This window comes from Mobula birostris, chromosome 2, assembly GCF_030028105.1.
Source record: "Mobula birostris isolate sMobBir1 chromosome 2, sMobBir1.hap1, whole genome shotgun sequence".
Taxonomy (NCBI): domain Eukaryota; kingdom Metazoa; phylum Chordata; class Chondrichthyes; order Myliobatiformes; family Myliobatidae; genus Mobula; species Mobula birostris.
In genome coordinates, this window is record NC_092371.1 from 63,043,505 (window position 1) to 63,067,274 (window position 23,770).

The 23,770-nt window shown below is 42.6% G+C and overlaps 1 protein-coding gene across 6 annotated transcripts in view; it reads left to right on the forward strand.

Moving 5' to 3' along the window:
• LOC140187049 (band 4.1-like protein 1) overlaps positions 1 to 23,770 on the forward strand; it is a 337,723-nt gene that overhangs the window by 175,432 nt on the left and 138,521 nt on the right. For all 6 annotated transcript variants that reach the window (XM_072241962.1, XM_072241954.1, XM_072241998.1 and 3 more), the window contains one exon: positions 19,690 to 19,847. In XM_072241962.1, the coding sequence (XP_072098063.1) occupies positions 19,704 to 19,847 (144 nt within the window). In that variant the 5' untranslated portion in view covers positions 19,690 to 19,703. The remainder of the gene's footprint in view (positions 1 to 19,689; positions 19,848 to 23,770) is intronic.

The window sequence follows — 23,770 nt, forward strand, 5'->3', positions numbered from 1 at the left end:
AAAACTGCTGTCATGACGTGATGGAACAGATGGCAACAGTGCGGCATTTTGTTGTTTTCTTCTTATTATTATTCTTATTAATATTACTACTTTATTGTTGCCAAAGAACTGATACTAGAGCGTACAATCATCACAGCAATATTTGATTCTGCGCTTCGCAGAACCTAATAATTTCAGAACAGACGGCAACGAGACTGAAGCCAGAAGAGTTAGAAATGTACTCACCAAATACTTTGACCCATAGCTTACTGAATAAATAAGTATACTCACTTTGCCCTGTTTTCTGTCCTTGCTTGTATGAGGGTGGTTTACCTATTTATGCAAATACTTCTCTGATAATAGATGTGTAACTGCCTAATGTAACATTGTATGGAAATACAAGATAACACTGATGCAGCATGTTTTATACATTTAACAAGGTGCTTTATTAATGCAACAGAGTTAGTCAGTTTTTCAATGTCCGTCGTCAGCCGGGTCATACTGTCCGTGAACTCCCTGTTGGTTGCCTCCATACGCTCCAGTATTTGTTTTTTTTAGTTTTAAGTCCTCCTGCGCGAGACCCAAGAGCAATTCCTTTTAAGTTTTGCTGCTCTGTAACTGGACAAACGCGCACCAAGTGTATCGTTTCCTCTTCGCTTGTTTTCTGTGTGTCCTGCGCATGCCCAGTAGGAGGAGATTCGCCCAAATATCTGTCTAATGTGGACAGAGATATTTTGAAAAACGCTTAGTGAGGACGCCTATCGTTTTTACTCGAAACTGGCGTTTTCAAAATTATCCGACGTTGTGTGGACGTAGCCAAAGTGAATCCCAGAGAGAATGTGCCACTGCTGTGGTATGTACCATTTCATTGAGGATATGTATAAAAAAAATTGCCCCTCTCTGTCATAGGACGTAAGACCATAAAATATAGGAGCAGAAGTAGGCCATTTGGCCCATTGAGTCTGCTCTGTCATTTCATCATGGCTGATCCAATTTTCCTTTCTGGCATAATGCCATCTCCTGGTATCCCTTCATGCACTGATCAATCAAGAATCTATCAACCTCTGCCTTAGATATACCCAATGGCTTGGCCTTCACAGCTGCATGTGGCAAAGAATTCCACTGATTCACCACTATCTGGCTAAGGAAATTCCTCCTAACCTCCATTCTAAAAGGACACCAACACCCCTCTATTCTGAGGCTGTGTCCTCTGGTCTTGACTCTCCCGTCACTGGTAACATCCTCTCCACATCCAGTCTATCAAGGCCATTCACCATTTGATAGATTTCAATGAGGTCACCCCTCATTCTTCTGAATTCCAGTGAATACAGGCCCAGAGCCTCTTCATATGACAAGCCATTCAATTCTGGAATCATTTTCGTGAACCTCCTTTGAAACCTCTCCATTTTCAGCACATCCTTTCTAAAATAAGGGGCCCAAACCTGCTCACAATATTCCAAATGAGTCCTCTCCAGTGTTTTATAAAGCTTCAACATTACATAAAACCATAAAACATAGGAGCAGAATTAGGCCATTTGGCCCATCGAGTCTGCTCCACCATTCAACCTGGCTGATCCTTTTTTCTCCTCCTCAGCCCCACTCTCCGACCTTCTCCCTGTAACCTTTGATGCCATGTTCAATCAAGAACCTATCATTCTCTGCTTAAATACACCCAATGACCTGGCCTCCACAGCTGCATGTGGCAACAAATTCCACAAATTCTCCACCCTCTGGCTAAAGAAATTTCTCCGCATCTCTCTTACGAAAGGGCGTCCCTCTATCCTGAGGCTGTGCCCTTTTGTTCTAGACTCTCCCACCATAGGGAGACATCTTTTCCACATCTACTCTGTCTAGGCCTTTCAACATTTGAAAGGTTTCAATGAGATCTCCCCCTCATTCTTCTGAATTCCACTGAATACAGACCCAGAGCCATCAAACGTTGCTTGTATGATAACCCTTTCCTTCCTGGAATCATCCTTGTGAACCTCCTCTAGACCTTCTCCAATTCCACCACATCTCTTCTAAGATGAGCCCAAAACTGTTCACAATTCTTGAGGTGAGGCCTCAACAGTGCCTTATAAAGCCTTAGCATCACATCATTGCTCATGTTCTAGACCTCTTGAAATGAATGCTAACATTGCATTTGCCTTCCTCACCACCGACTCAACCTGCAAGTTAACCTTCAGGGTGTTTTGCACAAGGACTCCCAAGTTGCTTTGCCTCTCAGATTTTTGGATTTACTCTCCATTTAGAAAATGGTCAGCCCTTTCATTTCTTCTGCCAAAGTACATGACCATACACGTCCCAACACAATATTCCATCTGCCATTTCTTTGCCCATTCTCCTAATCTAAGTCCTTCTGTAGCCTCTCAACTTCCTCAAACACCTGCCTAGATGTCATCAGATCATCTGCAAACTTTGTAACAAATCCATCAATATGATCATCCATTCATTGTCGTATAACGTAAAAATAATTGGTCCAAACACAGGCCCCTGTGGAACACCACTAGTCAGCAACAGCCAGTCAGAGAAGGCCCCCTTTATACCTACTCTTTGCCTCCTTGCAATTAGCCACTGCTTTATCCATGACTGAATCTTCCCTGTAATACCATGGGCTCATAGATTATGACACAGCCTCATGTGCGACACCTTGTCAATGGCCTTCTGAAAATCCAAGTATACAACATCCACAGATTATCCTTTGTCTATCCTGCTTGTTACTACTTCAAAGAATTCCAGCAGACTTGTCAGGCAAGACTTTCCCTGGGGGAAACAATGCTGACTAGGGTCTATTTTATCATGTGCCTCAAGTAGCCTGAGACCTCATTCTGAAATATCGACTCCAACATCTTCCCAACCACTGAGGTGAGACTAACTGGCCTATAGTTTCCTTTCTTCTGCCTCTCCCCTTCTTGAAGAGTGGAGTGACATTTACAATTTTCCAGTCTTCCAGAACCATTCCATAATCTAATGATTCTTGAAAGACCATTACTAATGCCTCCACAATCTCATGAGCCACCTCTTTCAGAACTCTGGGATGTACACCATCTAGTCCAGGTGAGTTATCTACCTTCAGACATTTCAGTTTCCCAAGAACCTTCTGTTTGGTTATATTAACTCCACACACTTCATGTCCCATGACTCCTGGAACTTCCACCATACTGCTAGTGTCTTCTACAGTGAAGACTGATGCAAAATACTACTATAGTTCATCTGCTATTTTGTTTTCCCCCATTACTACCTATCCAGCATCGTTTTCCGGTGGTCCAATATCCACTCTCACCTCTTTTTTACACTTTATGCATTGGAAGAAACTTTTGGCATTCCCTTTAGTATTATTGGCTAGCTTACTTTGTATCCCATCTTTACCTTAATGACTTTTTAGTTACCTTCTGTTGTTTTTTTAAAAACTTTCCAGTCCTTAATAGGTAACTTCTAACTTTCTCTAACTTCTCACTTCTTTGTTGTTCTTTGTCCTCCCCTTTGCTTTTATGTTGGCTTTGACTTCTCTTGTTAGCCATGGTTGTGTCATCATTCCTTTAGAATACTACTTCCCCTTTGGGATGTATATATCCTGTGCCTTCTGAATTGTTTGCAGAAATTCCAGCCACCCCTGCCAGTGTTCTTTTCCAATCAGTTCTGGCCAACTCCTCTCTCATGCCTCTGTAATCCCCTTTATTCCACTCTAATTCTGATACACCTGACTTCATTGTCTCTTTCTCAAATTTCAGGGTGAATTTGATCATATTATAATCGCCCTTCAGGGTTCTTTTCTTTTGAGGTCTCTACTCAATTCTGATTCATTGCACGTCACCCAATCCAAAATGGCTGATTCCTTAGTGGGCTCAACAACGAGTTGCACTAAAAATCCATCTTGTAGGCACTCTAGAAATTCCCCCTCCTGGAATCCAGCGCCAACCTGATTTTCCCAATGTACCTGCATATTGAAGTTCCCCATTACTATTGTAGCATTGCTTTTTTGGCATGCATTTTCTGTCTCCCTTTGTAATTTGTAGGTAACATCCTTATTGCTGTTTGGGGGTCTATATAGTACCCTCATCAGGGTCTTTTTCCTCTTGAAGTTCCTTAGCTCTATCCATCGTGATTCAACACCTTCCGACTCTTCCTAATGATTTGATTTTTTTTTACCAACAGTGCAACTCTGCCCCCTCTGCCTTCACGCCTGCCCTTTCAATGCATTGTGTATCCATGGACATTAAGCTCCCAGTTATAATCTCTCAGCCATGATTCCATGATGCCTACAACAAAGCTGTCAATCTGCAACTGTACTGCATGTTCATCTACCTTATTCCGTATACTGCACGCATTCCGATTACACCACCTTCAGTCCTGCGTTCACCCTTTTTGATATTGTCGCGCCATGCTCAACCTTTTGATTCCTAACTTTATCTGAGGTCTTACCAAAATCTGCCTCCACCACCTGTCCACTAACTGTCACTGTGGTTCCCAACTCCCTGCAACTCTAGTTTACATCCCATCTTGCAGCATTAATAAACCTTCCCACTAGGGTATTAGTCCCCCTCTAGCTCAGGTGCAAACCGTCCCTTCTGTACAGGTCCCACCTTTCCTGCGTGAGAGACCGATGATCCAAAAATCTTATGCCTTCTCTCCTACATAAACTCCCTAGCCATGTATTAAACTATTAAATCTTCCTAGTTCTGGCCTCACTAGCACGTGGCATGTGTAGCAATCTTGAGATCACAACCTTTGGAGGTCCTAACCTTTAACTTAGCACCTAACTCCCTGAACTCACTCTGCAGAACCTCGTCACTCATCCTACCCATGTCATTGGTACCTATACGGACCACAATCACCCCTTCACACTTATGAATGCTGGGGACTTGATCAAAGGTATGTTGGACCCTGGCACTTGGGAAGCAAAATAACATAACTTCCAGGAATCTCGTTCTCATCCACGGAATCTGGTTCTCATCCACAGAATCTCCTGTCCGTTCCCCTAACTAATGAATCCCCTGTCATCCCAGTGTGCCCCTTTTCTACCCCTTCTCTGTTAGATCGTGCGTGCACCCGTCCCGACAGTATCCACAATCTGTTGTTGAGGGGGTTGGCCACAGGGTACTCTCTGCACTGGCTCCTTTACCCCTTTCCCCTTCCTGACTGTCCCCAGTTTCCTGTGTCCTGCAGCTTGGGTGTAACTACCTCTCTACACGTCCAATCTATGAATCCTTTAACCTCTGGAATGATCTGGAGTCCATCCAGTTCCAGTTCCAGCTCCAACTCTGACAGGGTTTGTTAGAAGCTGCAGCTGGATGCACTTATCACAGTTTTAGTCATCAGGGTCACTGGACGTCTCCCTGCCCTCTCACATCCCGCAAGAAGAGCATTCCACTATCCTGCCTGTCATCTCTACCTATCTGAGCAAGTATAGAGAAGAGAAGGAAAAAAGCTGGAGCTTTTCTTTCTCTAACTGAAGCCTCTGAAGCTGAAGCTTTAAGATCACCTCTCTATGTTCACTCAGATGACGGCTGCTGCGAAGATGGCCGCTCCGCTTGCACCGCCTTTCTTTAATCTATTCTTACTGATTAATTTCAAATGCCTATTGGCTACTGGTCAAAGCTCTATTATGCTACCACAAACTGCTCCTGCCTTTTATTCTCGAGTGGTGGACCTAATTGATGTCCCTTCCCCTCTAAACTTCTGATGTCCAGATTGGCTGCCGGTCAAAGCTCGAAAGGAAGGTTCCAGAGGCAATTGTCACACTTTAGGCAGCATTAATAACTGCAGTTTGTTCCAGAGGCAGATTGTGAAGAGCACTTCAATGAACTGCCTTGTTTGAGCTCTTTGTGTCTCCTGTGCATCAGACAGTGGACTCGGGAATGGACTTTATTTGAGGTTATAAATCACCAAACACACATTTGAGCAAACATTGTGAGTATGTATTTTAAGTCATTTGCTAATTGCAGTGAATGACTTGCTGAGCCAAATGCTTATTATTTCAAAGGGGGGAGAGAAAAGTTTTAGAAATTTATTAAAAAGTGTCAGAAATTTTCTTTTAGTTGAAGTCAAACAAATATATAAAGTGGCATGCAAATGTTTGGGCACCCCGATCAAAATTTCTGTTACTGTGAATAGCTAAGCGAGTAAAAGATGAACTGATTTCCAAAAGGCATAAAGTTAAAGATGACACATTTCTTTAATATTTTAAGCAAGAAAACTTCTTTATTTCCATCTTTTACAGTTTCAAAATAACAAAAAAAGAAAAGGGCCTGAAGCAAGAGTTTGAGCACTCTGCATGGCACTACTTAGTTAACACCCCCTTTGGCAAGGATCACAGCTTGTAAACGCTTTATGTAGCTAGCTAAGAGTCTTTCAATTCTTTGGGGGATTTTTGCCCATTCTTCCTTGCAAAAGGCTTCTAGTTCTGTGAGATTCCCCAAACAAGAATTGAAAGACTCTTAGCTGGCTGCAGAAAGTGTTTACAAGCTGTGATGCTTTCCGAAGGGGGTGTTACTAAGTACTGACCATGCAGGGTGCCAAACTTTTGCTTTGAGCCCTTTAACTTTTTTGTTATTTTGAAACTTAAAAAAAAATGGAAATAAAAGAAGTAATCTTGCTTAAAATATTAAAGAAATGTGTCATCTTTAACTTTATACCTTTTTGGTTCAGGTCATCTTTTACTCGCTTAGCTATTCACAGTAACAGAAATTTTGACCAGGAGTGCCCAAACTTTTGCATGCCACTGTAGCCTGTCTTTAAAAAAGATAGTGATCTACATCTATTAAGTTCTCAATCTCAAAGTGCAAAGTAAATTTATTATCAAAATATATATATGTCACCATATACAACTCTTGAGATTTGTTTTCCTGCGTGCATACACAGTAGATTAAAAAAACACAATAGAATCAATGAAAGATGGCACCCAACAGAACAGACAAACAACCAATGTGCAAAGGAAAACAAATTGTGCAAATATGAAAGGGAAAAAAAAGAAGCAATCAATATTGAGAACAAGAGATGAAGAGTCCTTGAAAGTGAGTCCATAGGTTGTGGAAACAGTTCAATGATGGGGGCGAGTGAAGTTACACAATCTTGTACCAAAACTGTGTAATAATGTAAAATAATGAAGGATGAGATTGTCCTATTCATCATATAGCGCAAGTACTCAACCAGCAAGATTTTAGAAGGCATATCCTGCCCTTTGAGGTATCTGAAACAATAAGACTGTGTTCAATGAATTCTATCAGTATTTTGACTTTCAGAAAGTTTTTGTCAAAGACCACATACTTTGGTTTTCCTTTGCACTCTGTTCTGATTTTCACTGGTATTAAATTTAACATGACCATGATGAATAAATCAATTGCAGGTTCTGATTAAGAGTTTTTAAAAAAAAAACATTGACAGGACTGACAGAGTGAGGGGCACTTCAATTGGGCAGTGATGCTTGCGAGCAAAGGAGTTCTGTATGACCCAACCAATCTGTGATCAGATGAAACACTGCTTGAAATACTTTTATCTTGCCTGAGCTTCAAAGCTAGTTTTTTGCTTCAGGGTGACATTTAAATTTTGAATTTGAACTGTTCTTGTGTATCAAACAACAGGAATTCTGCAGATGCTGGAAATTCAAGCAACACACATCAAAGTTGCTGGTGAATGCAGCAGGCCAGGCAGCATCTGTAGGAAGAGGTACAGTCGACATGTTTAATGAAGGGTCTTGGCCTGAAACGTCGACTGTACCTCTTCCTAGAGATGCTGCCTGGCCTGCTGCGTTCACCAGCAACTTTGATGTGTGTTCTTGTGTATCAATTAGTTCAATGCGCAGTAAATATTATCTTCCTCACTTGGTGGTTCAGACCACAGCCAGTCTTAGCCTTAATGTTTTTATTTTTAATATGGTACAGCAAATAGATGACATGTGTCTATAAAATAATATCACAAGACAGATGAGGAAAGTTGTATCATCTTGCTGATTGTTCTTCGACAGAAGTTTGGAGATCTCTTATGGAAAATACCTGGATTAAGTTTATAGCTTCCATTATCCGCCTGAAAACTATCATGGGCATTGATGTGTGGGAATAAAGTTTGTAGGCTTGCAAATAAGCAGCATTTTCACTTGTTTCTGGAAGAAGCTTTTCACTTATGCAGATTGTTGCTTTAATCTGTCTGTTGCTTATTAAAAGACAAATGGACAACAATGAGTGGTCTCAAGTGATCAAATGGTAACCCCTCCACAAGAGATTCCAGCTATTTTTTGTTGTATCTGTGTTCTATGATGCAAAATCCTGATAGTTAATAACACATATTCAGAGTTATCCCAAGAGCAATGAGAGCTTTGACAGCTAGAGTCCGGAGAGTGGTATCTCACCAGTTGTTCTTTTGGTGAAGGTGGCCACATGCAGGAAGAGCCACTGGCTTCCACTGTGTTTTCAGTGGAAGGTTGTACCTCAGACCAGGTGGGGGAAAAAATCAGCATGGTCTTCATTGGATGGGTAGGTGATGGTGGTAAGGAAGGGGTGAGAAAGATGGCTGTCTGGCTGCATCAGGGCAACAAGCAATCTGTAGTGAATGGAAGCTAAACATCCATCACTGAAACTGGAAATCAGTAAAATGCTTTGCTCTGTATTGATTGTGTGAAGGGTTAATCATCAAAATAACAGTATTGCAGTCAGCAAATCAAAGCAAACGTATACAAGGATGTCCCTTTGGAAAATGAATTTCCCTTGAGGCGAAATTTCTTCAACCAGAGGGTAGTGAATCTGTAGAATACATTGCCACAGACAGCAGTGGAAGCCAAGTCATTGAGTATATTTAAAGCAGTGGTTGAGGAGTTCTCGGTTTAAAAAGGGCATCAAAGGTTACAGGGAGAAGGCTGAAGAATGGAAGTGTGAGGATAATCAATCAGGAGTGGTGGAGCAGAGTCGATGGGCCAAATGGCTGAATTCTTCTTTCTTATGTTCTTGTGTTGTGACTCTGACACAAAAATGCAAAGTGCACGAAATGCTCAGCAGGTCAGTTGGATTCTGTGGTGAGAGAATGTTTCAGGTCAATGATCTTTGTTCAGAGCTGAGGAAAAAGATTGGATGCAAGTTGAATGTTGGGATGAAGGGCAACAGACATTGAGCCAACATGATCAAATGTTGTCAGTAAGTGAGTAGTGTTCTGTACAGGAACCAAGTGCCAGACAATAGCTTGTAATGACTCTCCTAAACAATACCTGCCATTGTCCTGGTACCGCAAATCAACTTGGGAATCTACCAAAGCAAATAACCAAAAAAATCTGAACGTGGGCCCAGCGAGCTGAGAACTCAAGGATGATTAAATGGTCTGTCAGCAAATCTGCAGTCCACGACTTTGTGTCTGTAAAGAGCCAAATCATGTTCGTGGCCAGCTGGTCATTCTGCGAAGAAATGCTGACTAACTCCAGTGTATGGGTCAGTGCATTCCTTCATCCTGTGTTAGTGAGCTGAGCTGAACTTTTGCTGCACCCCTGAACTCGGGTCCAAGCGGTTCTATGAGAGCATTAATCTGCCCGGGAATAATGATAAGGTCCTAGTCATAGAACACTACAGCATAGGAGCAGGCATGTTGGTCCATCCAGTCCATGCTGATCCATTATTCTGCCTAAAGTCCTATCAACCTGCACCTGGTCCATAGCCCTCCATACCCCTCCTGTCCATGTATTAGTCCAAACTTTTCCTAAATGTTGAAATTGCCTCCACTGGCAGTTCATTCCACACTCGCCACCCTCTGTGGTGGTTGAGGAAAATGAGCGAAAAATAATTAGCAGAGAGAAAGTATTGGTGATAACACAGAAAGTGCTGGAGGAACTCAGCAGGCTGGGTAGTGTCTATGGTGGGGGGGGAAGTACAGTCGACGTTTCAGGCTGAGACCTTTTGGCAGACGTGAAGAAAAAAAGATAAGTAAATTTAAAAGATGAGGGAGGGGAGAGAGAAACACAAGGTGATAGGTGAAACCAGGAGGGGCAAGGATGAAATAAAGAGATGGGAAGTTGATTGGTGTAAGAGTTAGAGGGTTGGAGAAGGGGAAATGTTGATAGGAGAGGACAGAAGACCATGGAAGAAAGAAAAGGGGGGGAGGAGCACTGGAGGAAAGCGATGGTTGAGCAAGGAGGTGAGGTGAGAGAGGAAACAGGATGGGGAATGGTGAAGGTGGGGAGGGGCATTACCGAAAGTTCAAGAAATCATGTTCTCACTATCAGGTTGGAGACTACCTCGGCAGAACATAAGGTGTTGTTCCTCCAACCTGAGTGTGGCCTCATCGCGCAAGTAGAGGAGGCCATTGATTGAGATATCGGATTGGGAAAGGGAAGTGGAATTAAAATGGATGGGCAGTGGGAGATCCTGCTTCTTCTGGCAGACAGAGCGTAGGTGTTCAGCGAAGTGGTCTCCCAATCTACGCTGGGTCTCATCGATATATAGGAGGCCACACTGGGAATACTGGACACAGTATATGGCTTCAGTAGACTGTCAGGTGGAGTGTCACCTCACCTGGAAGGACTGTTTAGGGCTCTGAATGGTAGTGAGGGAGGAGGTGTAGGGGCAGGTGCGGCACTTATCCCTCTTGCAAGGACTAAGTTGAAGGAGGGAGATCAGTGGGAAGAGACGAATGGACAAGGGAGTTGCGTAGGGAGTGATCCCTGTGGAAAGCAGAAAGTGGGGGCGGGGGGGGAGGAGGAGGAAAAGATGTGCTTGGTTGTGTGATCCCATTGGACGTGGCAGAAGTTCCATACAACCGTAAGATATAGAAGCAGAAGTAGACCATTCAGCCTGTCAAGTCTGCTCTGCCATTCAATCATGGGCTGATCCAATTCTTCCAGTCATCCCCACTTCCTTGCCTTCACCCCATATCCTTTGATGCCCTGGTTAAGCAAGAACATATCTATCTATGCCTTAAATGCACCCAATGACTTGGCCTCCACAGCTGCTCATGGCAACAAATTCCACAGATTTACCACCCTCTGACTAAAGTAATTTCTCTGCATCTCCGTTCTAAATGGATGTCCTTCAATCCTGAAGTCGTGCTCTCTTGTCCTAGAATCCCCTACCATGGGAAATAACTTTGCCATATCTAATCTATTCAGGCCTTTTATCATTCAGAGTGTTTCTATGAGACTCCCCCCTCATTCTCCTGAACTCCAGGGAATACAGCCCAAGAGCTGCCAGACGTTCCTTATACGGTAACCCTTTCATTCCTGGAATCATTCTTGTGAATCTTCCCTGAACCCTCTCCAATGTCAGTATATCCTTTCTAAACTAAGGAGCCCAAATCTGCACACGATACTCCAAGTGTGGTCTCACAAGTGCCTCATAGAGCCTCAGCATCACATCCCTGCTCTTATATAATATGACTCTAGAAATAAATGCCAATGTTGCATTCACCTTCTTCACAACCAACTCAACCTGGAGGGTTAACCTTTGGGTATCTTGCACAAGGACTTGTGAGTCTCTTTGCACCTTTACATTTTGAATTCTCTTCCCATCTAAGTAATAGTCTGCCAGTTTATTTCATCCACCAAATTGCATGACCATACACTTTACAACATTGTATTTTATTTGCCACTTCTTTGCCCATTCTCCTAAACTATCTGAGTCTCTCTGCAGACTCTGTTTCCTCAACACTACCCGCTCCTCCACCTATCTTTGTATCATCGGCAAATTTAGCCACAAATCCATTAATCCCACACTCCAAATCATTGACGTACATCGTAAAAAAGCAGCGGTCCCAACACCGACCCCTGTGGAACTCCACTGGTAACAGGCAGCTAGCCAGAATAGAATGCCTTTATTCTCACTCTCTGTTTTCTACCGACCAGCCAATGCTCCACCCATGACAGTAACTTCCCTGTAATTGCATCGGCTCTTATCTTGCTAAGCAGCCTCATATGTGGCACCTTGTCAAAGGCCTTCTGAAAATCCAAGTACAGCACGTCTACTGCATCTCCTTTGTCTATCATGCTTGTAATTTCTTCAAAGAATTGCAGTAGGTTTGTCAGGCAGGATTTTCCTTTCAGGAAACCATGCTGGCTTTGGCCTATCCTGTTATGTGCCTCCGGGTATTCCATAATCTCGTCCCTAACAATCAATTCCAACAACTTCCCAACCACTGATGTCAGGCTAACAGGTCTATAGTTTCCTTTCTGCTGCCTCCCACCCTTCTTAAATAGCAGTGTAACATTTGTAATTTTCCAGTCATTCGGTACAATGGCAGAATCTATCGATTCTTGAAAGATTATTGTTAATGCCTCCACAATCTCGCTAGCTACTTCCTTCAGAACCCGAGGGTGTATTCCATAAGGTACAGGAGATTTATCCACTCTCAGTCCATTGAGCTTCCTGAGTACCTTCTCAGTTGTAATTTTCACTGCACATACTTCACTTCCCTGACACTCATAAATGCCCAGTATACTGCAGACGTCTTCTACTCTGAAGACTGATGCAAAATACACATTCAGTTCCTCTGTCATCTCTGCATTTCTCATTACAATATCTCCACCATTATTTTCTATTGGTCCTATATCTACCCTTGACTCTCTTTTACCCTTTATATACTTAAGAAAAACTTTTAGTATCTTCTTTGATATTAGTCACCAGCTTCCTTTCATAATTCATCTTTTCCTTCCTAATGACCTTCTTAGTTTCCTTCTGCAAGTTTTTAAAAGCTCCTCAATCGTCTATCTTCCCACTAGCTCTGGCTTCCTTGTATGCCCTCTCTTTTGCTTTTACTTTGGCTCTGACTTCACTTGTCAGCCAAGATAGTGTCCTTCTTCCCTTTGAAAATTTTTTCTTATTTGGAATATATCTGTCTTGCAGTTCCCTCATTTTTCACAGAAACTCCAGCTATTGCTGCTCTGCTGTCTTTCCTGAAAATGTCCCTTTCCAGTCAAATTCAGCCAGTTCCCCTCTCATGCCATTGTAATTTCCTTTTTTCCACTGAATACTGACACATTGGATTCTATTTTTTCCCTCTCAAATTTCAATCTGAACTCCATCATATTGCGATCACCGTTCCCAAAGGGTTCCTTAACCTTAAGCTCTCTTATCACTTCTGGATTATTACACAACACCCAATCCAGCACAACTGATCCCATAGTGGATTCAACAACAAACTGTTCTAAAAAGTCATCCCTTAGACATTCTACAAATTCCCTCTCTTGAGATCTGGTACTGACCTGGTTTTCCCAATATACTTTCATGTTAAAATTCCCATCAATTATCATGACATTGCCATTCTGACATGCCTTTTCTATCTCCTGCTGTAACTTGTAATCCACATTCCGCCTGCTGTTTGGAGGCCTGTATACAACTGCCATTTGGGTCCTTTCACCTTTGCCATTTCTTAAGTCAACCCATAGATTCTCTACACCTTCCAGTCCTATGTCGTCTCTTTTCAATGATTTAATATTATTTCTTATACACAGAGCCACACCACCCCCTCTGCCTACTAACCTATCTTTCCGATACACAGTATACCCTAGGACGTTCAGCTCCCAATGGCAGCCATCCTTCAGCCAAGTTTCAGAGATGGCCACAATCTCATATTTGCCAATCTCCAGCTAAATTTCAAGGTTGTCCATTTTGTTCCTTATGCTGCATACATTCAAATATAACACTCTCAGTCCAGTATTTGTTGCTTTCTGTTTTAACTGCACCTATTGCCCTTTAAGTCATGCCACTGGCTGTGATTAAGACTCATCTCCTGCCTGTTCTTTCTATAATCTCTGTTGTACGTTATCTTTGATTTATTTCTGTTTTCCCCTTCCTCAACCCTATCACTCCAGTTCCCATCCCCCTGCCAAATTAGTTTAAACCCTCCCTAACAGCTCTAATAAATCTGCCTGCTAGGATATTGGACCCCTTTGGGTTCATGTTTAACCTGTTTTTTTGTACAGGTCATACCTCCCCCAGAAGAGGCCCCAGTGATCCAGGAATCTGAAGCCCTGCTCCCTACACCAGTCTCTCAGCCACACATTAATATGGCTGATCACTGACACTTGGCACAGGCAGCAATCCTGAGATTACTACCTGAGAGGTCCTGCTTTTCAGCTTCCTGTCTAACTCCCTGAATTCTCTCTTCAGGACCTCCTCCCTTTTTCTACCTATGTCATTGGTACTGATGTGTACCAAGGCTTCTGTCTGTTCACCCTTTCCCTTCAGAATACTCTGCACCTGATCTGAGATATCCCGTACCCTGCCACCTGGGAGGCAAATGCACCGTGCGGATATCTCTATCAGGCTGACAGAGGCTCCTGTCTGTTCCCCTCACTATGGAATCCCCTATGACTACTCATTCCTCATCTTCCTCTTTCTCTTCTGTGCCACGGAACCAGGCTGAATGCCAGAGACCCGATTGCCGTGGTTGTCCTCTGTTAGGTCACCCCCTCAACAGCATCCAAAACAAGATAACAATTACTGAGGGGGCTGGCCACAAGGATGCTCCCTACTATCTGAGCTCTTCCCTTCGCTTCCCTGACCGTCACCTACTTATCTAACTCCTGCAACCTCGGAGTGACTAACTCACTGTAGCCCCTTTCCCCTTACTGGTTTTTCACCTGGCACCTACCAGCCTTCTCCTTCCCACCCTCCCCCCACCTTCTTTATAGGGCCTCTGCCCCTTCCCTCTTCAGTCCTGACGAAGGGTTCCGGCCCAAAACGTCTGATTGTTTTCACGGATGCTGCCCGACCTGCCGAGTTCCTCCACTGTGTTGTGAGTGTTGCTTTGACCCCAGCATCTGCAGAATATTTTGTGTTTACACTGTAGCTCCTCTCTATCTCTCTGTCTCCTCTTTCACTCTCCCTAATAAGTTGTAGGTCATCGAGATGCAGCTTCAGATCCCTAACATGTTCTCTTAGGAGCTGCATCTCAGAGCACCTGGTGCAGATGTGGCCTTCTGGGAGACTAGAAGATTCTCAGGATTCCCGTATCTGACACCCAGAGCAAAATACCGACCCTACCCATAGGCTCTCTGTTCCTCAAAAAAAAATGCAGAGAAAAACCAAAAACGAAGTCCACCTACGCAGTTACCTCGCCAAAGCCCGCTCTCGCCGAAGCCTGAATGAGCCAAAGCCCGTTGCTTCTACTCTTGCCACTGGCTTAAACCCGACAACAGCCACTCTGCTTATCCCTTCTGTACTTTTATTTAGTTTGTCGAGCTCAGTTGCCGCCACTGATTGGCCCCGTACAATGGACTAGCACCCGCGAAGCTCTCGTTTTAAATAACCACCTCTGACCTGTGAGAAGCACTCTGAGCTCAGTTGCTGCTGCTGATAAGCCCCGCACTATAGACTAACGCCTGTGAAGCTCTTGTTTTAAATAACAGCCTCTGACCTGCGAGAAGCACTCCTTCGTTGAGCTCAGTTGCCGCCTCTGATCGGCCCTGCACAATCTGGAGGGAAATGCGGAAAACAGCGTGAATTGTGTACCACCAGGTCCAAGTGCAGTTCCTATCCTGCTGTTTAACATTATCAGATGGTTCCCTATTACAATGTGATGGACTCTTGACCTCACAATCTACCTCATTAAGATCTTAAACCTTATTGTTTACCAGCTCTCACTTTCTCTGTAGCTGTAACACTTCATTCTACATTTTTATTATCTCACCTTGTTCCCACCTCAATGCACTGTGTAATGATTTGATCTGTATGAATAGTATGCAAGACAAGCCTTTCACGGTACCTTTACATGTGACATTAATAAATCAATGAAATTCTAAATTAAATAAGCAATTAGGAAGGGCAGTGATGTGTTTGTCTTTATTGCAAAGAAGTTACATTATGTAAGTTAAGTCTTGCTGTAACAGTACAGAATTTCAACACGATCACACCAGGAGTTTCGTGTGTAGCTTTTGTCTCTGCATGTTGGGGATATATTTGCCCTTCAGGCAGTGTTGTATCACTTTGTGAGAGTAATTCCTGCAATGAGTGGAATGTGTTCGTAGGAGGAGAGTGAGTAAGTTAGAACTGGAGGCAATGGTTGGGCAGATTCTGTTCGCTGTTCTATGACATTTACTCCTTTTTCCACGGTGCTGAGGCTGTGAGACCCCTCCATATCTGTGAACTTCGCTGTGATTTGCCCCACTGTGTGATGAACTGAGGCTTGAGGCTATGGGCCTCCTCTGTCTGCTCCTGGCTTTGGGTCTCTGGACTCAATTTTGTTCTGAATGCTGTTGCTTGCCTCTACTGTTTGCACGATTTGTGTTTTTTTTTCTATCTCTGTGCATTGGGTGGTTGGTCTTTTTTAAGATTGGTTCTTTCTGGTTTCTTGTTTGTAGCTGATGAATCTTTGCTTTGATAATAAATGTGCTTTGAAGTTTGCAAGTGTTTAGAAGAATAAGTAATTCAATTGAAACAACTTGCTCTGAGGGAGACTTCTAGTGTGGTTGCTGTGAGGCTTTCTTTTTGAAATTGGTTTATTATTGTAACATGTACCAAGACACAGGTGAAAAGTATTTCCTGTATGGTATTCATACAGATCAATTCATTGTACAGGACATTCAGCACAAAGTAAAGCAATAATATTGTAGAATTAAGTATTGTAACAGCTACAGAGAAAGTGCAGTGCAGGTAGACCTATGGTGTAGGGTCATAACAAAGTAGATTGTGAGGTCAAGACTTTACCTTATCACACTAGGGAACTATTCGATAGTCTTATAACGGTGGGATAGAAGCTGATGGTACGTGCTTTCAGGCCTGTATATTTTCTGCCCGATAGAAGAGGGGGGAGAAGTTCAAAGTTAAATTTATTATCGGAGTACATACACGTCACCACGTACAGTCCTGAGTTTCTTTTCCTGTGGGCATACTCAGCAAATCTAAAGAATAGTAACTATAAATAGGATCAATGAAAGAGCAAGAACATAAAAGACAACAACTGTGCAAATATAAATGAGTAGCAATTAGAGTATGAAATAATGAAATAAAGAGTCCTTAAAGTGAGATCGGAACATCTTGTAGATGGATGCAGTTATCCCCTTTTGTTCAAGAGCCTGATGGTTGAGTAACTATTCCTGAACCTGGTGATGTGAGTCTTGAGGCTCTTGTACCTTCTGCCTGATGGCAGCAGCGAGAAAAGAGTATAGCCAGGGTGGTGAGAATCTTAAATGATGGATGCTGCTTTCAGCGAAAATGGCTGGGGTGGGTGCAGTCTTTGATTAAGCTTTATAGATGTAGCGAGAAGTATAGAGCTTTGTCCACAAATCTGCAGTTTCTTGAGGTCATAGACAGAGTAGATGCCACACTGTGCTGTGATGCATTCAGATTGGATGACTTCCACGATGCATTGATTAAAAAGTGCCAAGGGTCAATGGGGACAAGCCAAATTTCTCTAGTCTCCTGAAGAAGTCTGTCCACCAAGTCCTGAATTAGGGCAAGGGTGGAGATGTCATCAAGAACTAAAATGGAAAAATGTTTCTGCACTTGTGTGTTAATCAATAGAGTTCTTCCCAGAGGAATTTGGTTCCTTCGTTGTTAAATATATTTCAGTGTGAGATTGATTATCTATCCCTGTGTGCTCAAATATTTAATAAGGTAGAATGTTAGACAAAATGGGCAATTGAACACAGCTTTAATGCATGGTAGAGCAGACTCAATGGGATTTTTGTAGCCCAATGCTTCATGTTCCTGCCTACCAATTCATTTTTGCTCTTGTTTCAACTGTCTTTGCCTTTTCATTTGCTTGCTTGGATCAATTCATTGTCATTCAGTGTCCATGAGGAAAATGACACCAAAATAATGTATCAAACTTCAAATTTATAAAAATGTGGTCAATCACAAAATGGTTATTTATTGATTCCTTGCCCATTTCATTGTCCGTAACTTTAAATCTCATTCCCTGGAATTGAAGCTGACATCAGTTAATTCTGAATACACTCTTGTGTCTTTCAGAAACACAAGTTCTAATGTGATTAAGTATTAAGAGATAATTCATTGCATTCATGACCAAAAGCTGATTACTATTTGAAAATTAACTTGCACGCCTCGTCATCTAGGGAAAAATTGAGCTGAATATTGTCTGTTAAAGGTTATTGTTTGACAACTTTGGGTTTAACAGACATCCCACCCTGCAAGAACTCATTTCAGGGAGGTAGCATCATCAATTTGTGGGAGACTTCCGGGAGAGGTGGGATGTCTGCAATAGAGTAGCTCCTTAGCAGCCAGCCGGCTAGTTTAAATAACGTTAGCTATGCCAATGAACGAATGACACCTGTTAAACTCACCTCAACATGTCTTTTACAGTCTTAACCCACCATGGGCAATAGAAAAGTCACTGTTACAAACAGTGCAGCGAGAAACACTGTCATTATTTTTGACCCCTATTAGGCAGGGGTACACTTTAGTGTAGTCTGCGGTGACGTATGTTTTATTTTTTTGGAACACTCTGCCACTCTGACTGTTTTTGGAACTCTCTCGCTCTTGCTCTCTCTCTCTATCGCGCACTCTCTCGCTCGTGGTCACTCTTTTGTGCTTGCTTTCTCGCTCCCTCTAGTGCTTGCTTTTTTGCTCTCACTCGCGCGTGCGCTGTCTCTCTTGTGGTCGCTCTCACTCTCTCGCGCTTGCTTTCTTGCTCTTGCGCTCGCTCTCTCACTCTCTCTCGCATGTTCTCTCACACTCGCTCTCTAAAACATCAATTTCCGGGACATTGTATATAATTTGCGGGCATAGGGATTCACTATTAATTTGCGGGAGACTCCTGGAACTTCCGGGAGAGGTGGGATGTCTGGTTTAATGTTTCTTATGTACAGGGTTTAGTAATTTCTTCTTAGGAAAAAAGTGGTTTTACTATGATTCTGTTTTTTAGTTATTCTGCTGATAACGTAACAGACACATGTCTATGACAACAAGGCTTAGGCTACTAAAATGTTACATCTGGCCAATCGTGCTGTATGCTTCCGAAACATGGACTATAACACCAGAACTCCAAACAAACTTAGAAGCAACAGAAATGTGGTTTCTTAGAAGAATGCTGAAGATCTCATATAGAGATAGGGTAACTAATGAGACAGTCCTCCAATGTGCCCCTACAAAAAGTTCTTTAATGAGAACATTAAATGAGAGGAACTTAAATTCCTGGGCCATGTCATCAGAAAGGGAGAAATAGAATGCCTTACATTACAAGGCCGTATGCCTGGGAAACGTGGAAGAGGAAGACAGAGGAAAATATATGGACACTGTAAAAGAACTAACAGATCTAAGTGTGCGAGGTATCATTGACGCTGCATGGGATTGTTTGATGTGGAAAGCCATGATCACCCAAGCGTGTAACACGCAAGGCACATGAAGAAGAAGAAGCTGATAACGTGCAAAATAATTTACAGGTGATCTGGGTTCCATTTGCATTGCTGCCTAGAAGGAGTTTGTACGTTCTCCCCGTGACTGAGTGGGTTTCCTCTGGGTGCTCAGTTTCCTCCCACAATCCAAAGACATACCGGTTGGTATGTTAATTGGTTATTGTAATTTGTCCAGTGATCAGGCTAGCGTTACACAGGTGGCTTGCCAGTGGTGTGCTCAAAGGGCTGGAAGGATCTATTCCGTGCTGTATCTCAATCAATAAATAAATAAATTTAATAAATGCTTGAAACTTCTGGTATTCAAAGTCAAACTGCAAGGTCTCCTGACATGTGCTTAAGATATTTAGTTTGCCGCCTTCTCCTAAGGCTTTTGAAATTGCCTTTCATCATCTACTTAGCCACTAATATATATATTTTCTCTCTTTCAGAATAACTTGTAACTATGACAACGGAATCCGGCACGGATTCTGAGTTAACGAATGTTCAGGAGCAGTCCCCCCAGCAGGAGCAGCAGCCTGTCATACAGCAAGACATGGCAGACAATAAAGAACATCTGGCAGCCGATTCCAACAGCAAGCAGGATCAGGTAACAGCATGCAACAATTGGCAGTTTTAGTAGGGTTTTCTTCATTGCTGACATTTTGCATATGATTCCATTAATTAGTTGTCTGGGCGATGGGCTGCGCTGTCGTCCTCTCACTTTCAGAGAAGCATTCACATTGGTTTTGTGAGGGATGAATGGTCAAGAATGAAAGAATAATAGAGTATACACTCAGCTCTATTTTTCCAGTGTTGGCCCCTTCGTGACAGAAACATGTGTTTTTATAATTGGAAATGGCATGCTCAAGGATAAGGATAAAGTGCCAGGAATGCAGGAGCATAAAGTAACTGGGTTGAGAACTTTAAAACAAAAACACAAATGTTATGCAGAAAGATGGAGAAATTTCCTGGAATGGTAGGTCAGAAAATAAGTAAGTATGGTAATTAATGATGTGTTTTCCAAAATTTATTTTGATTTGGGAATTATTAGAATTGGAAACTTCTCAAATTTATTTCTTAACAACCTTATATCAGTTGTAGTAAAGCTATTCAAATTAGTTTCTAATAATGGGAATGACTGAGCCTTTGGATAAATATAACCTGATCAGAAAGATAAGATTTGTAAAATAAATTACCTTAAACGACACACATCAAAGTTGCTGGTGAACGCAACAGGCCAGGCAGCATCTGTAGGAAGAGGTGCAGTCGACGTCTCAGGCCGAGACGCTTCGTCAGGACTAACTGAAGGAAGAGTGAGTAAGGGATTTGAAGGTTGGAGGGGGAGGGGGAGATCCAAAATGATAGGAGAAGACAAGAGGGGGAGGGATGGAGCCAAGAGCTGGACAGGTGATAGGCAAAAGGGGATACGAGAGGATCATGGGACAGGAGGTCCGGGAAGAAAGATGGGGCAGCTCCCCCCTGACCCAGAGGATGGGCAAGAGGTATATGCAGAGGGACAGAGGGAGAAAAAGGAGAGCGAGAGAAAGAATGTGTGCATAAAAATAAGTAACAGATGGGGGTACGAGGGGGAGGTGGGGCCTTAGCGGAAGTTAGAGAAGTCGATGTTCATACCATCAGGTTGGAGGCTACCCAGACGGAATATAAGGTGTTGTTCCTCCAACCTGAGTGTGGCTTCATCTTTACAGTAGAGGAGGCCGTGGATAGACATGTCAGAATGGGAATGGGATGTGGAATTAAAATGTGTGGCCACTGGGAGATCCTGCTTTCTCTGGCGGACAGAGCGTAGATGTTCAGCAAAGCGGTCTCCCAGTCTGCGTCGGGTCTCGCCAATATATAAAAGGCCACATCGGGAGCACCGGACGCAGTATATCACCCCAGTCGACTCACAGGTGAAGTGTTGCCTCACCTGGAAGGACTGTTTGGGGCCCTGAATGGTGGTAAGGGAGGAAGTGTAAGGGCATGTGTAGCACTTGTTCCGCTTACACAGATAAGTATTCTTTCTCTCACTCTCCTTTTTCTCCCTCTGTCCCTCTGAATATACCTCTTGCCCATCCTCTGGGTCGGGGGGGAGCTGCCCCATCTTTCTTCCCGGACCTCCTGTCCCATGATCCTCTCGTATCCCCTTTTGCCTATCACCTGTCCAGCTCTTGGCTCCATCCCTCCCCCTCCTGTCTTCTCCTATCATTTTGGATCTCCCCCTCCCCCTCCAACTTTCAAATCCCTTACTCACTCTTCCTTCAGTTAGTCCTGATGAAGGGTCTCGGCCTGAAACGTCGACTGTACCTCTTCCTACAGATGCTGCCTGGCCTGCTGCATTCACCAGCAACTTTGATGTGTGTTGCTTGAATTTCCAGCATCTGCAGAATTCCTGTTGTTTACCTTAAACGAATTGAGTTTAATTTTTTGAAGAGTAGTGAACAAGAATATCTGTGGATCTAACTTAGATGGGTTTCCACATGGTAATCAGCAGGATTCTGGATAAGAAGCTGTTAACAAAAATAACTGTACAGAGTAAATTCATTGGAGGTGGGGTGGAGATATGTCTCTACCAAAGGAGGTGGTTTTCAACCAACCATTCCAGCAGACATTTGAAAAGAAAAGGTAGAGAAAGGTGCACAGTCATACAGTAATACAGCACAGTTATGCAGTAATATAGCACAGTAACACATCCTTCAGCTCAACCAGACCATATTGTACAAGAGGCCCACCTAAGCTAGTTGTATTTGCAACTGGAATTAGTGTGGATGCGTAAAATGGTTAGCATGGATGGGTTATGCTGAATGTCTATCTGCCTTCTTTGCTGTATGACTCAAAGCCTGAGCCTTTCTAATATAGTTGTACCCATAGTAAGTGCAGCACTGTTGAGTGTCTCAGTGGGGATCGGAAGTGGTGAGCTACATCTGCCGAAATGCAGATGACTGCCCTTGAAATGGAAGCAGTGGAGGACAGTTAGGGATATGATAGATCTGCTGTCACACTGTGCTGCAGGATTTTCGTGAAAATTTTATACTTGTGATATTAATTCTGTATTTATTAATGTACTGGTCCAAGTTAAGTTTTGTCCCACACTGACATTTGTTTGGATTTTTATGGACTGTCATGTGAAAGGTTCTATATAGGTAACGCTGAATTTTCCCACTGAGATTGTCCATTCCCCTACATAAAATATACATGTCATCAAGTCATTGAAAACTTCTGGTTAGACATAATTTTCAATAATCAGGATGATATTTCCCCCATTTTTTAAAAATATTGAAAAATATTCTTAACAGTCCAGTGACATTTGCCAAATCATGACAGAAGCAATTCTCACAACTGTTTGTTCTTTGATTTTATTAATTAGGCACATCCTGAAATATTTAACAAGCTTTCTTCAGCTAAAAGCTTAAACTGAATTATAAAAAACAAGTTGTGAGAAAGGCATTAGAACTGTAAGAAATTGCAGTTGAAATAGTTATTTATATTTTGTTCATGGTTTGACCCTGGACTAAATTTTGGGTAGTTTTGGGGTGAAAAAGCCAAATAACATTTCAGATGCTTCAGTTTTAGAACCGACTTCTCCCAAGGGAGTAGGTAATTTCTATTTTCAAAGACTTTCCAGATTTTGCAATATAAAATGGACTTGTAGGATTAAATGTGTCCTCCACTTCTATGCTATAACCTTGCATCTTGTAAAAATATTTTATTCTTAAGATGAATTTTCTAATTTTGATACTATCTTTTTTGACCTGCAACGCATGTCCAGAAATGCTGCCAAATAAATTTAGAACATGTCTTTGTCCAAATGGAAATAAAGGATGCAATGCAAAAAAAAAACATTATTTTAAAAAAATTGATCAACTCTTTCTGTGCTACATTGACCACAGCATTGGTGCTGCTTCATGCACCCATGCTGAGCTTGTCAATTTCATCAACTTTGCTTACAAGTTTCCTCCTTACCCTTAAATTCACTTGGTCCATTTCTGGTGCCTCTTTCCCCTTTCTCACTCTCTCTCTTTCCATCTCTGGATACAAACTGTCTACCAATTGATTTTTTTTTCTCTCTCTCTCTCTTTTATAAACCTACTGACTCTCATGGCTATCTTGGCTATACCTCTGCCCACCTTGTCTCCTGTTTTATATATAAAAAAAAATGCTATTCCCTTTTATAGTTTCTTTGTTTCTGCCACATCTGTTCCTAGGATGAGGCTTTCTTTTCCAGGACGTCAGAGATGTCCTGTTTCTTCAAAGAACTGTGTTTTCCTTCCTCCACCATTGATGCAGCCCTCACCTACATCTCCTCCATTTCCCAGACATCCGTGCTCAACGTACCTTCTTGCTGCCTTAACAGAGAGAATTCTTCTTGTTCTCACCTACCACCCCATGAGCCTCCACATCCAACCCATCATTCTCTGTAATATCTGCTATCTTAAACGGGATCCTACCACCAAACATATCTGTACCTCTCACCCCCCCCCCCACACACACAATTCTCCACTTTCTGCAGTGATCGCTCCCTCTATCATTCCC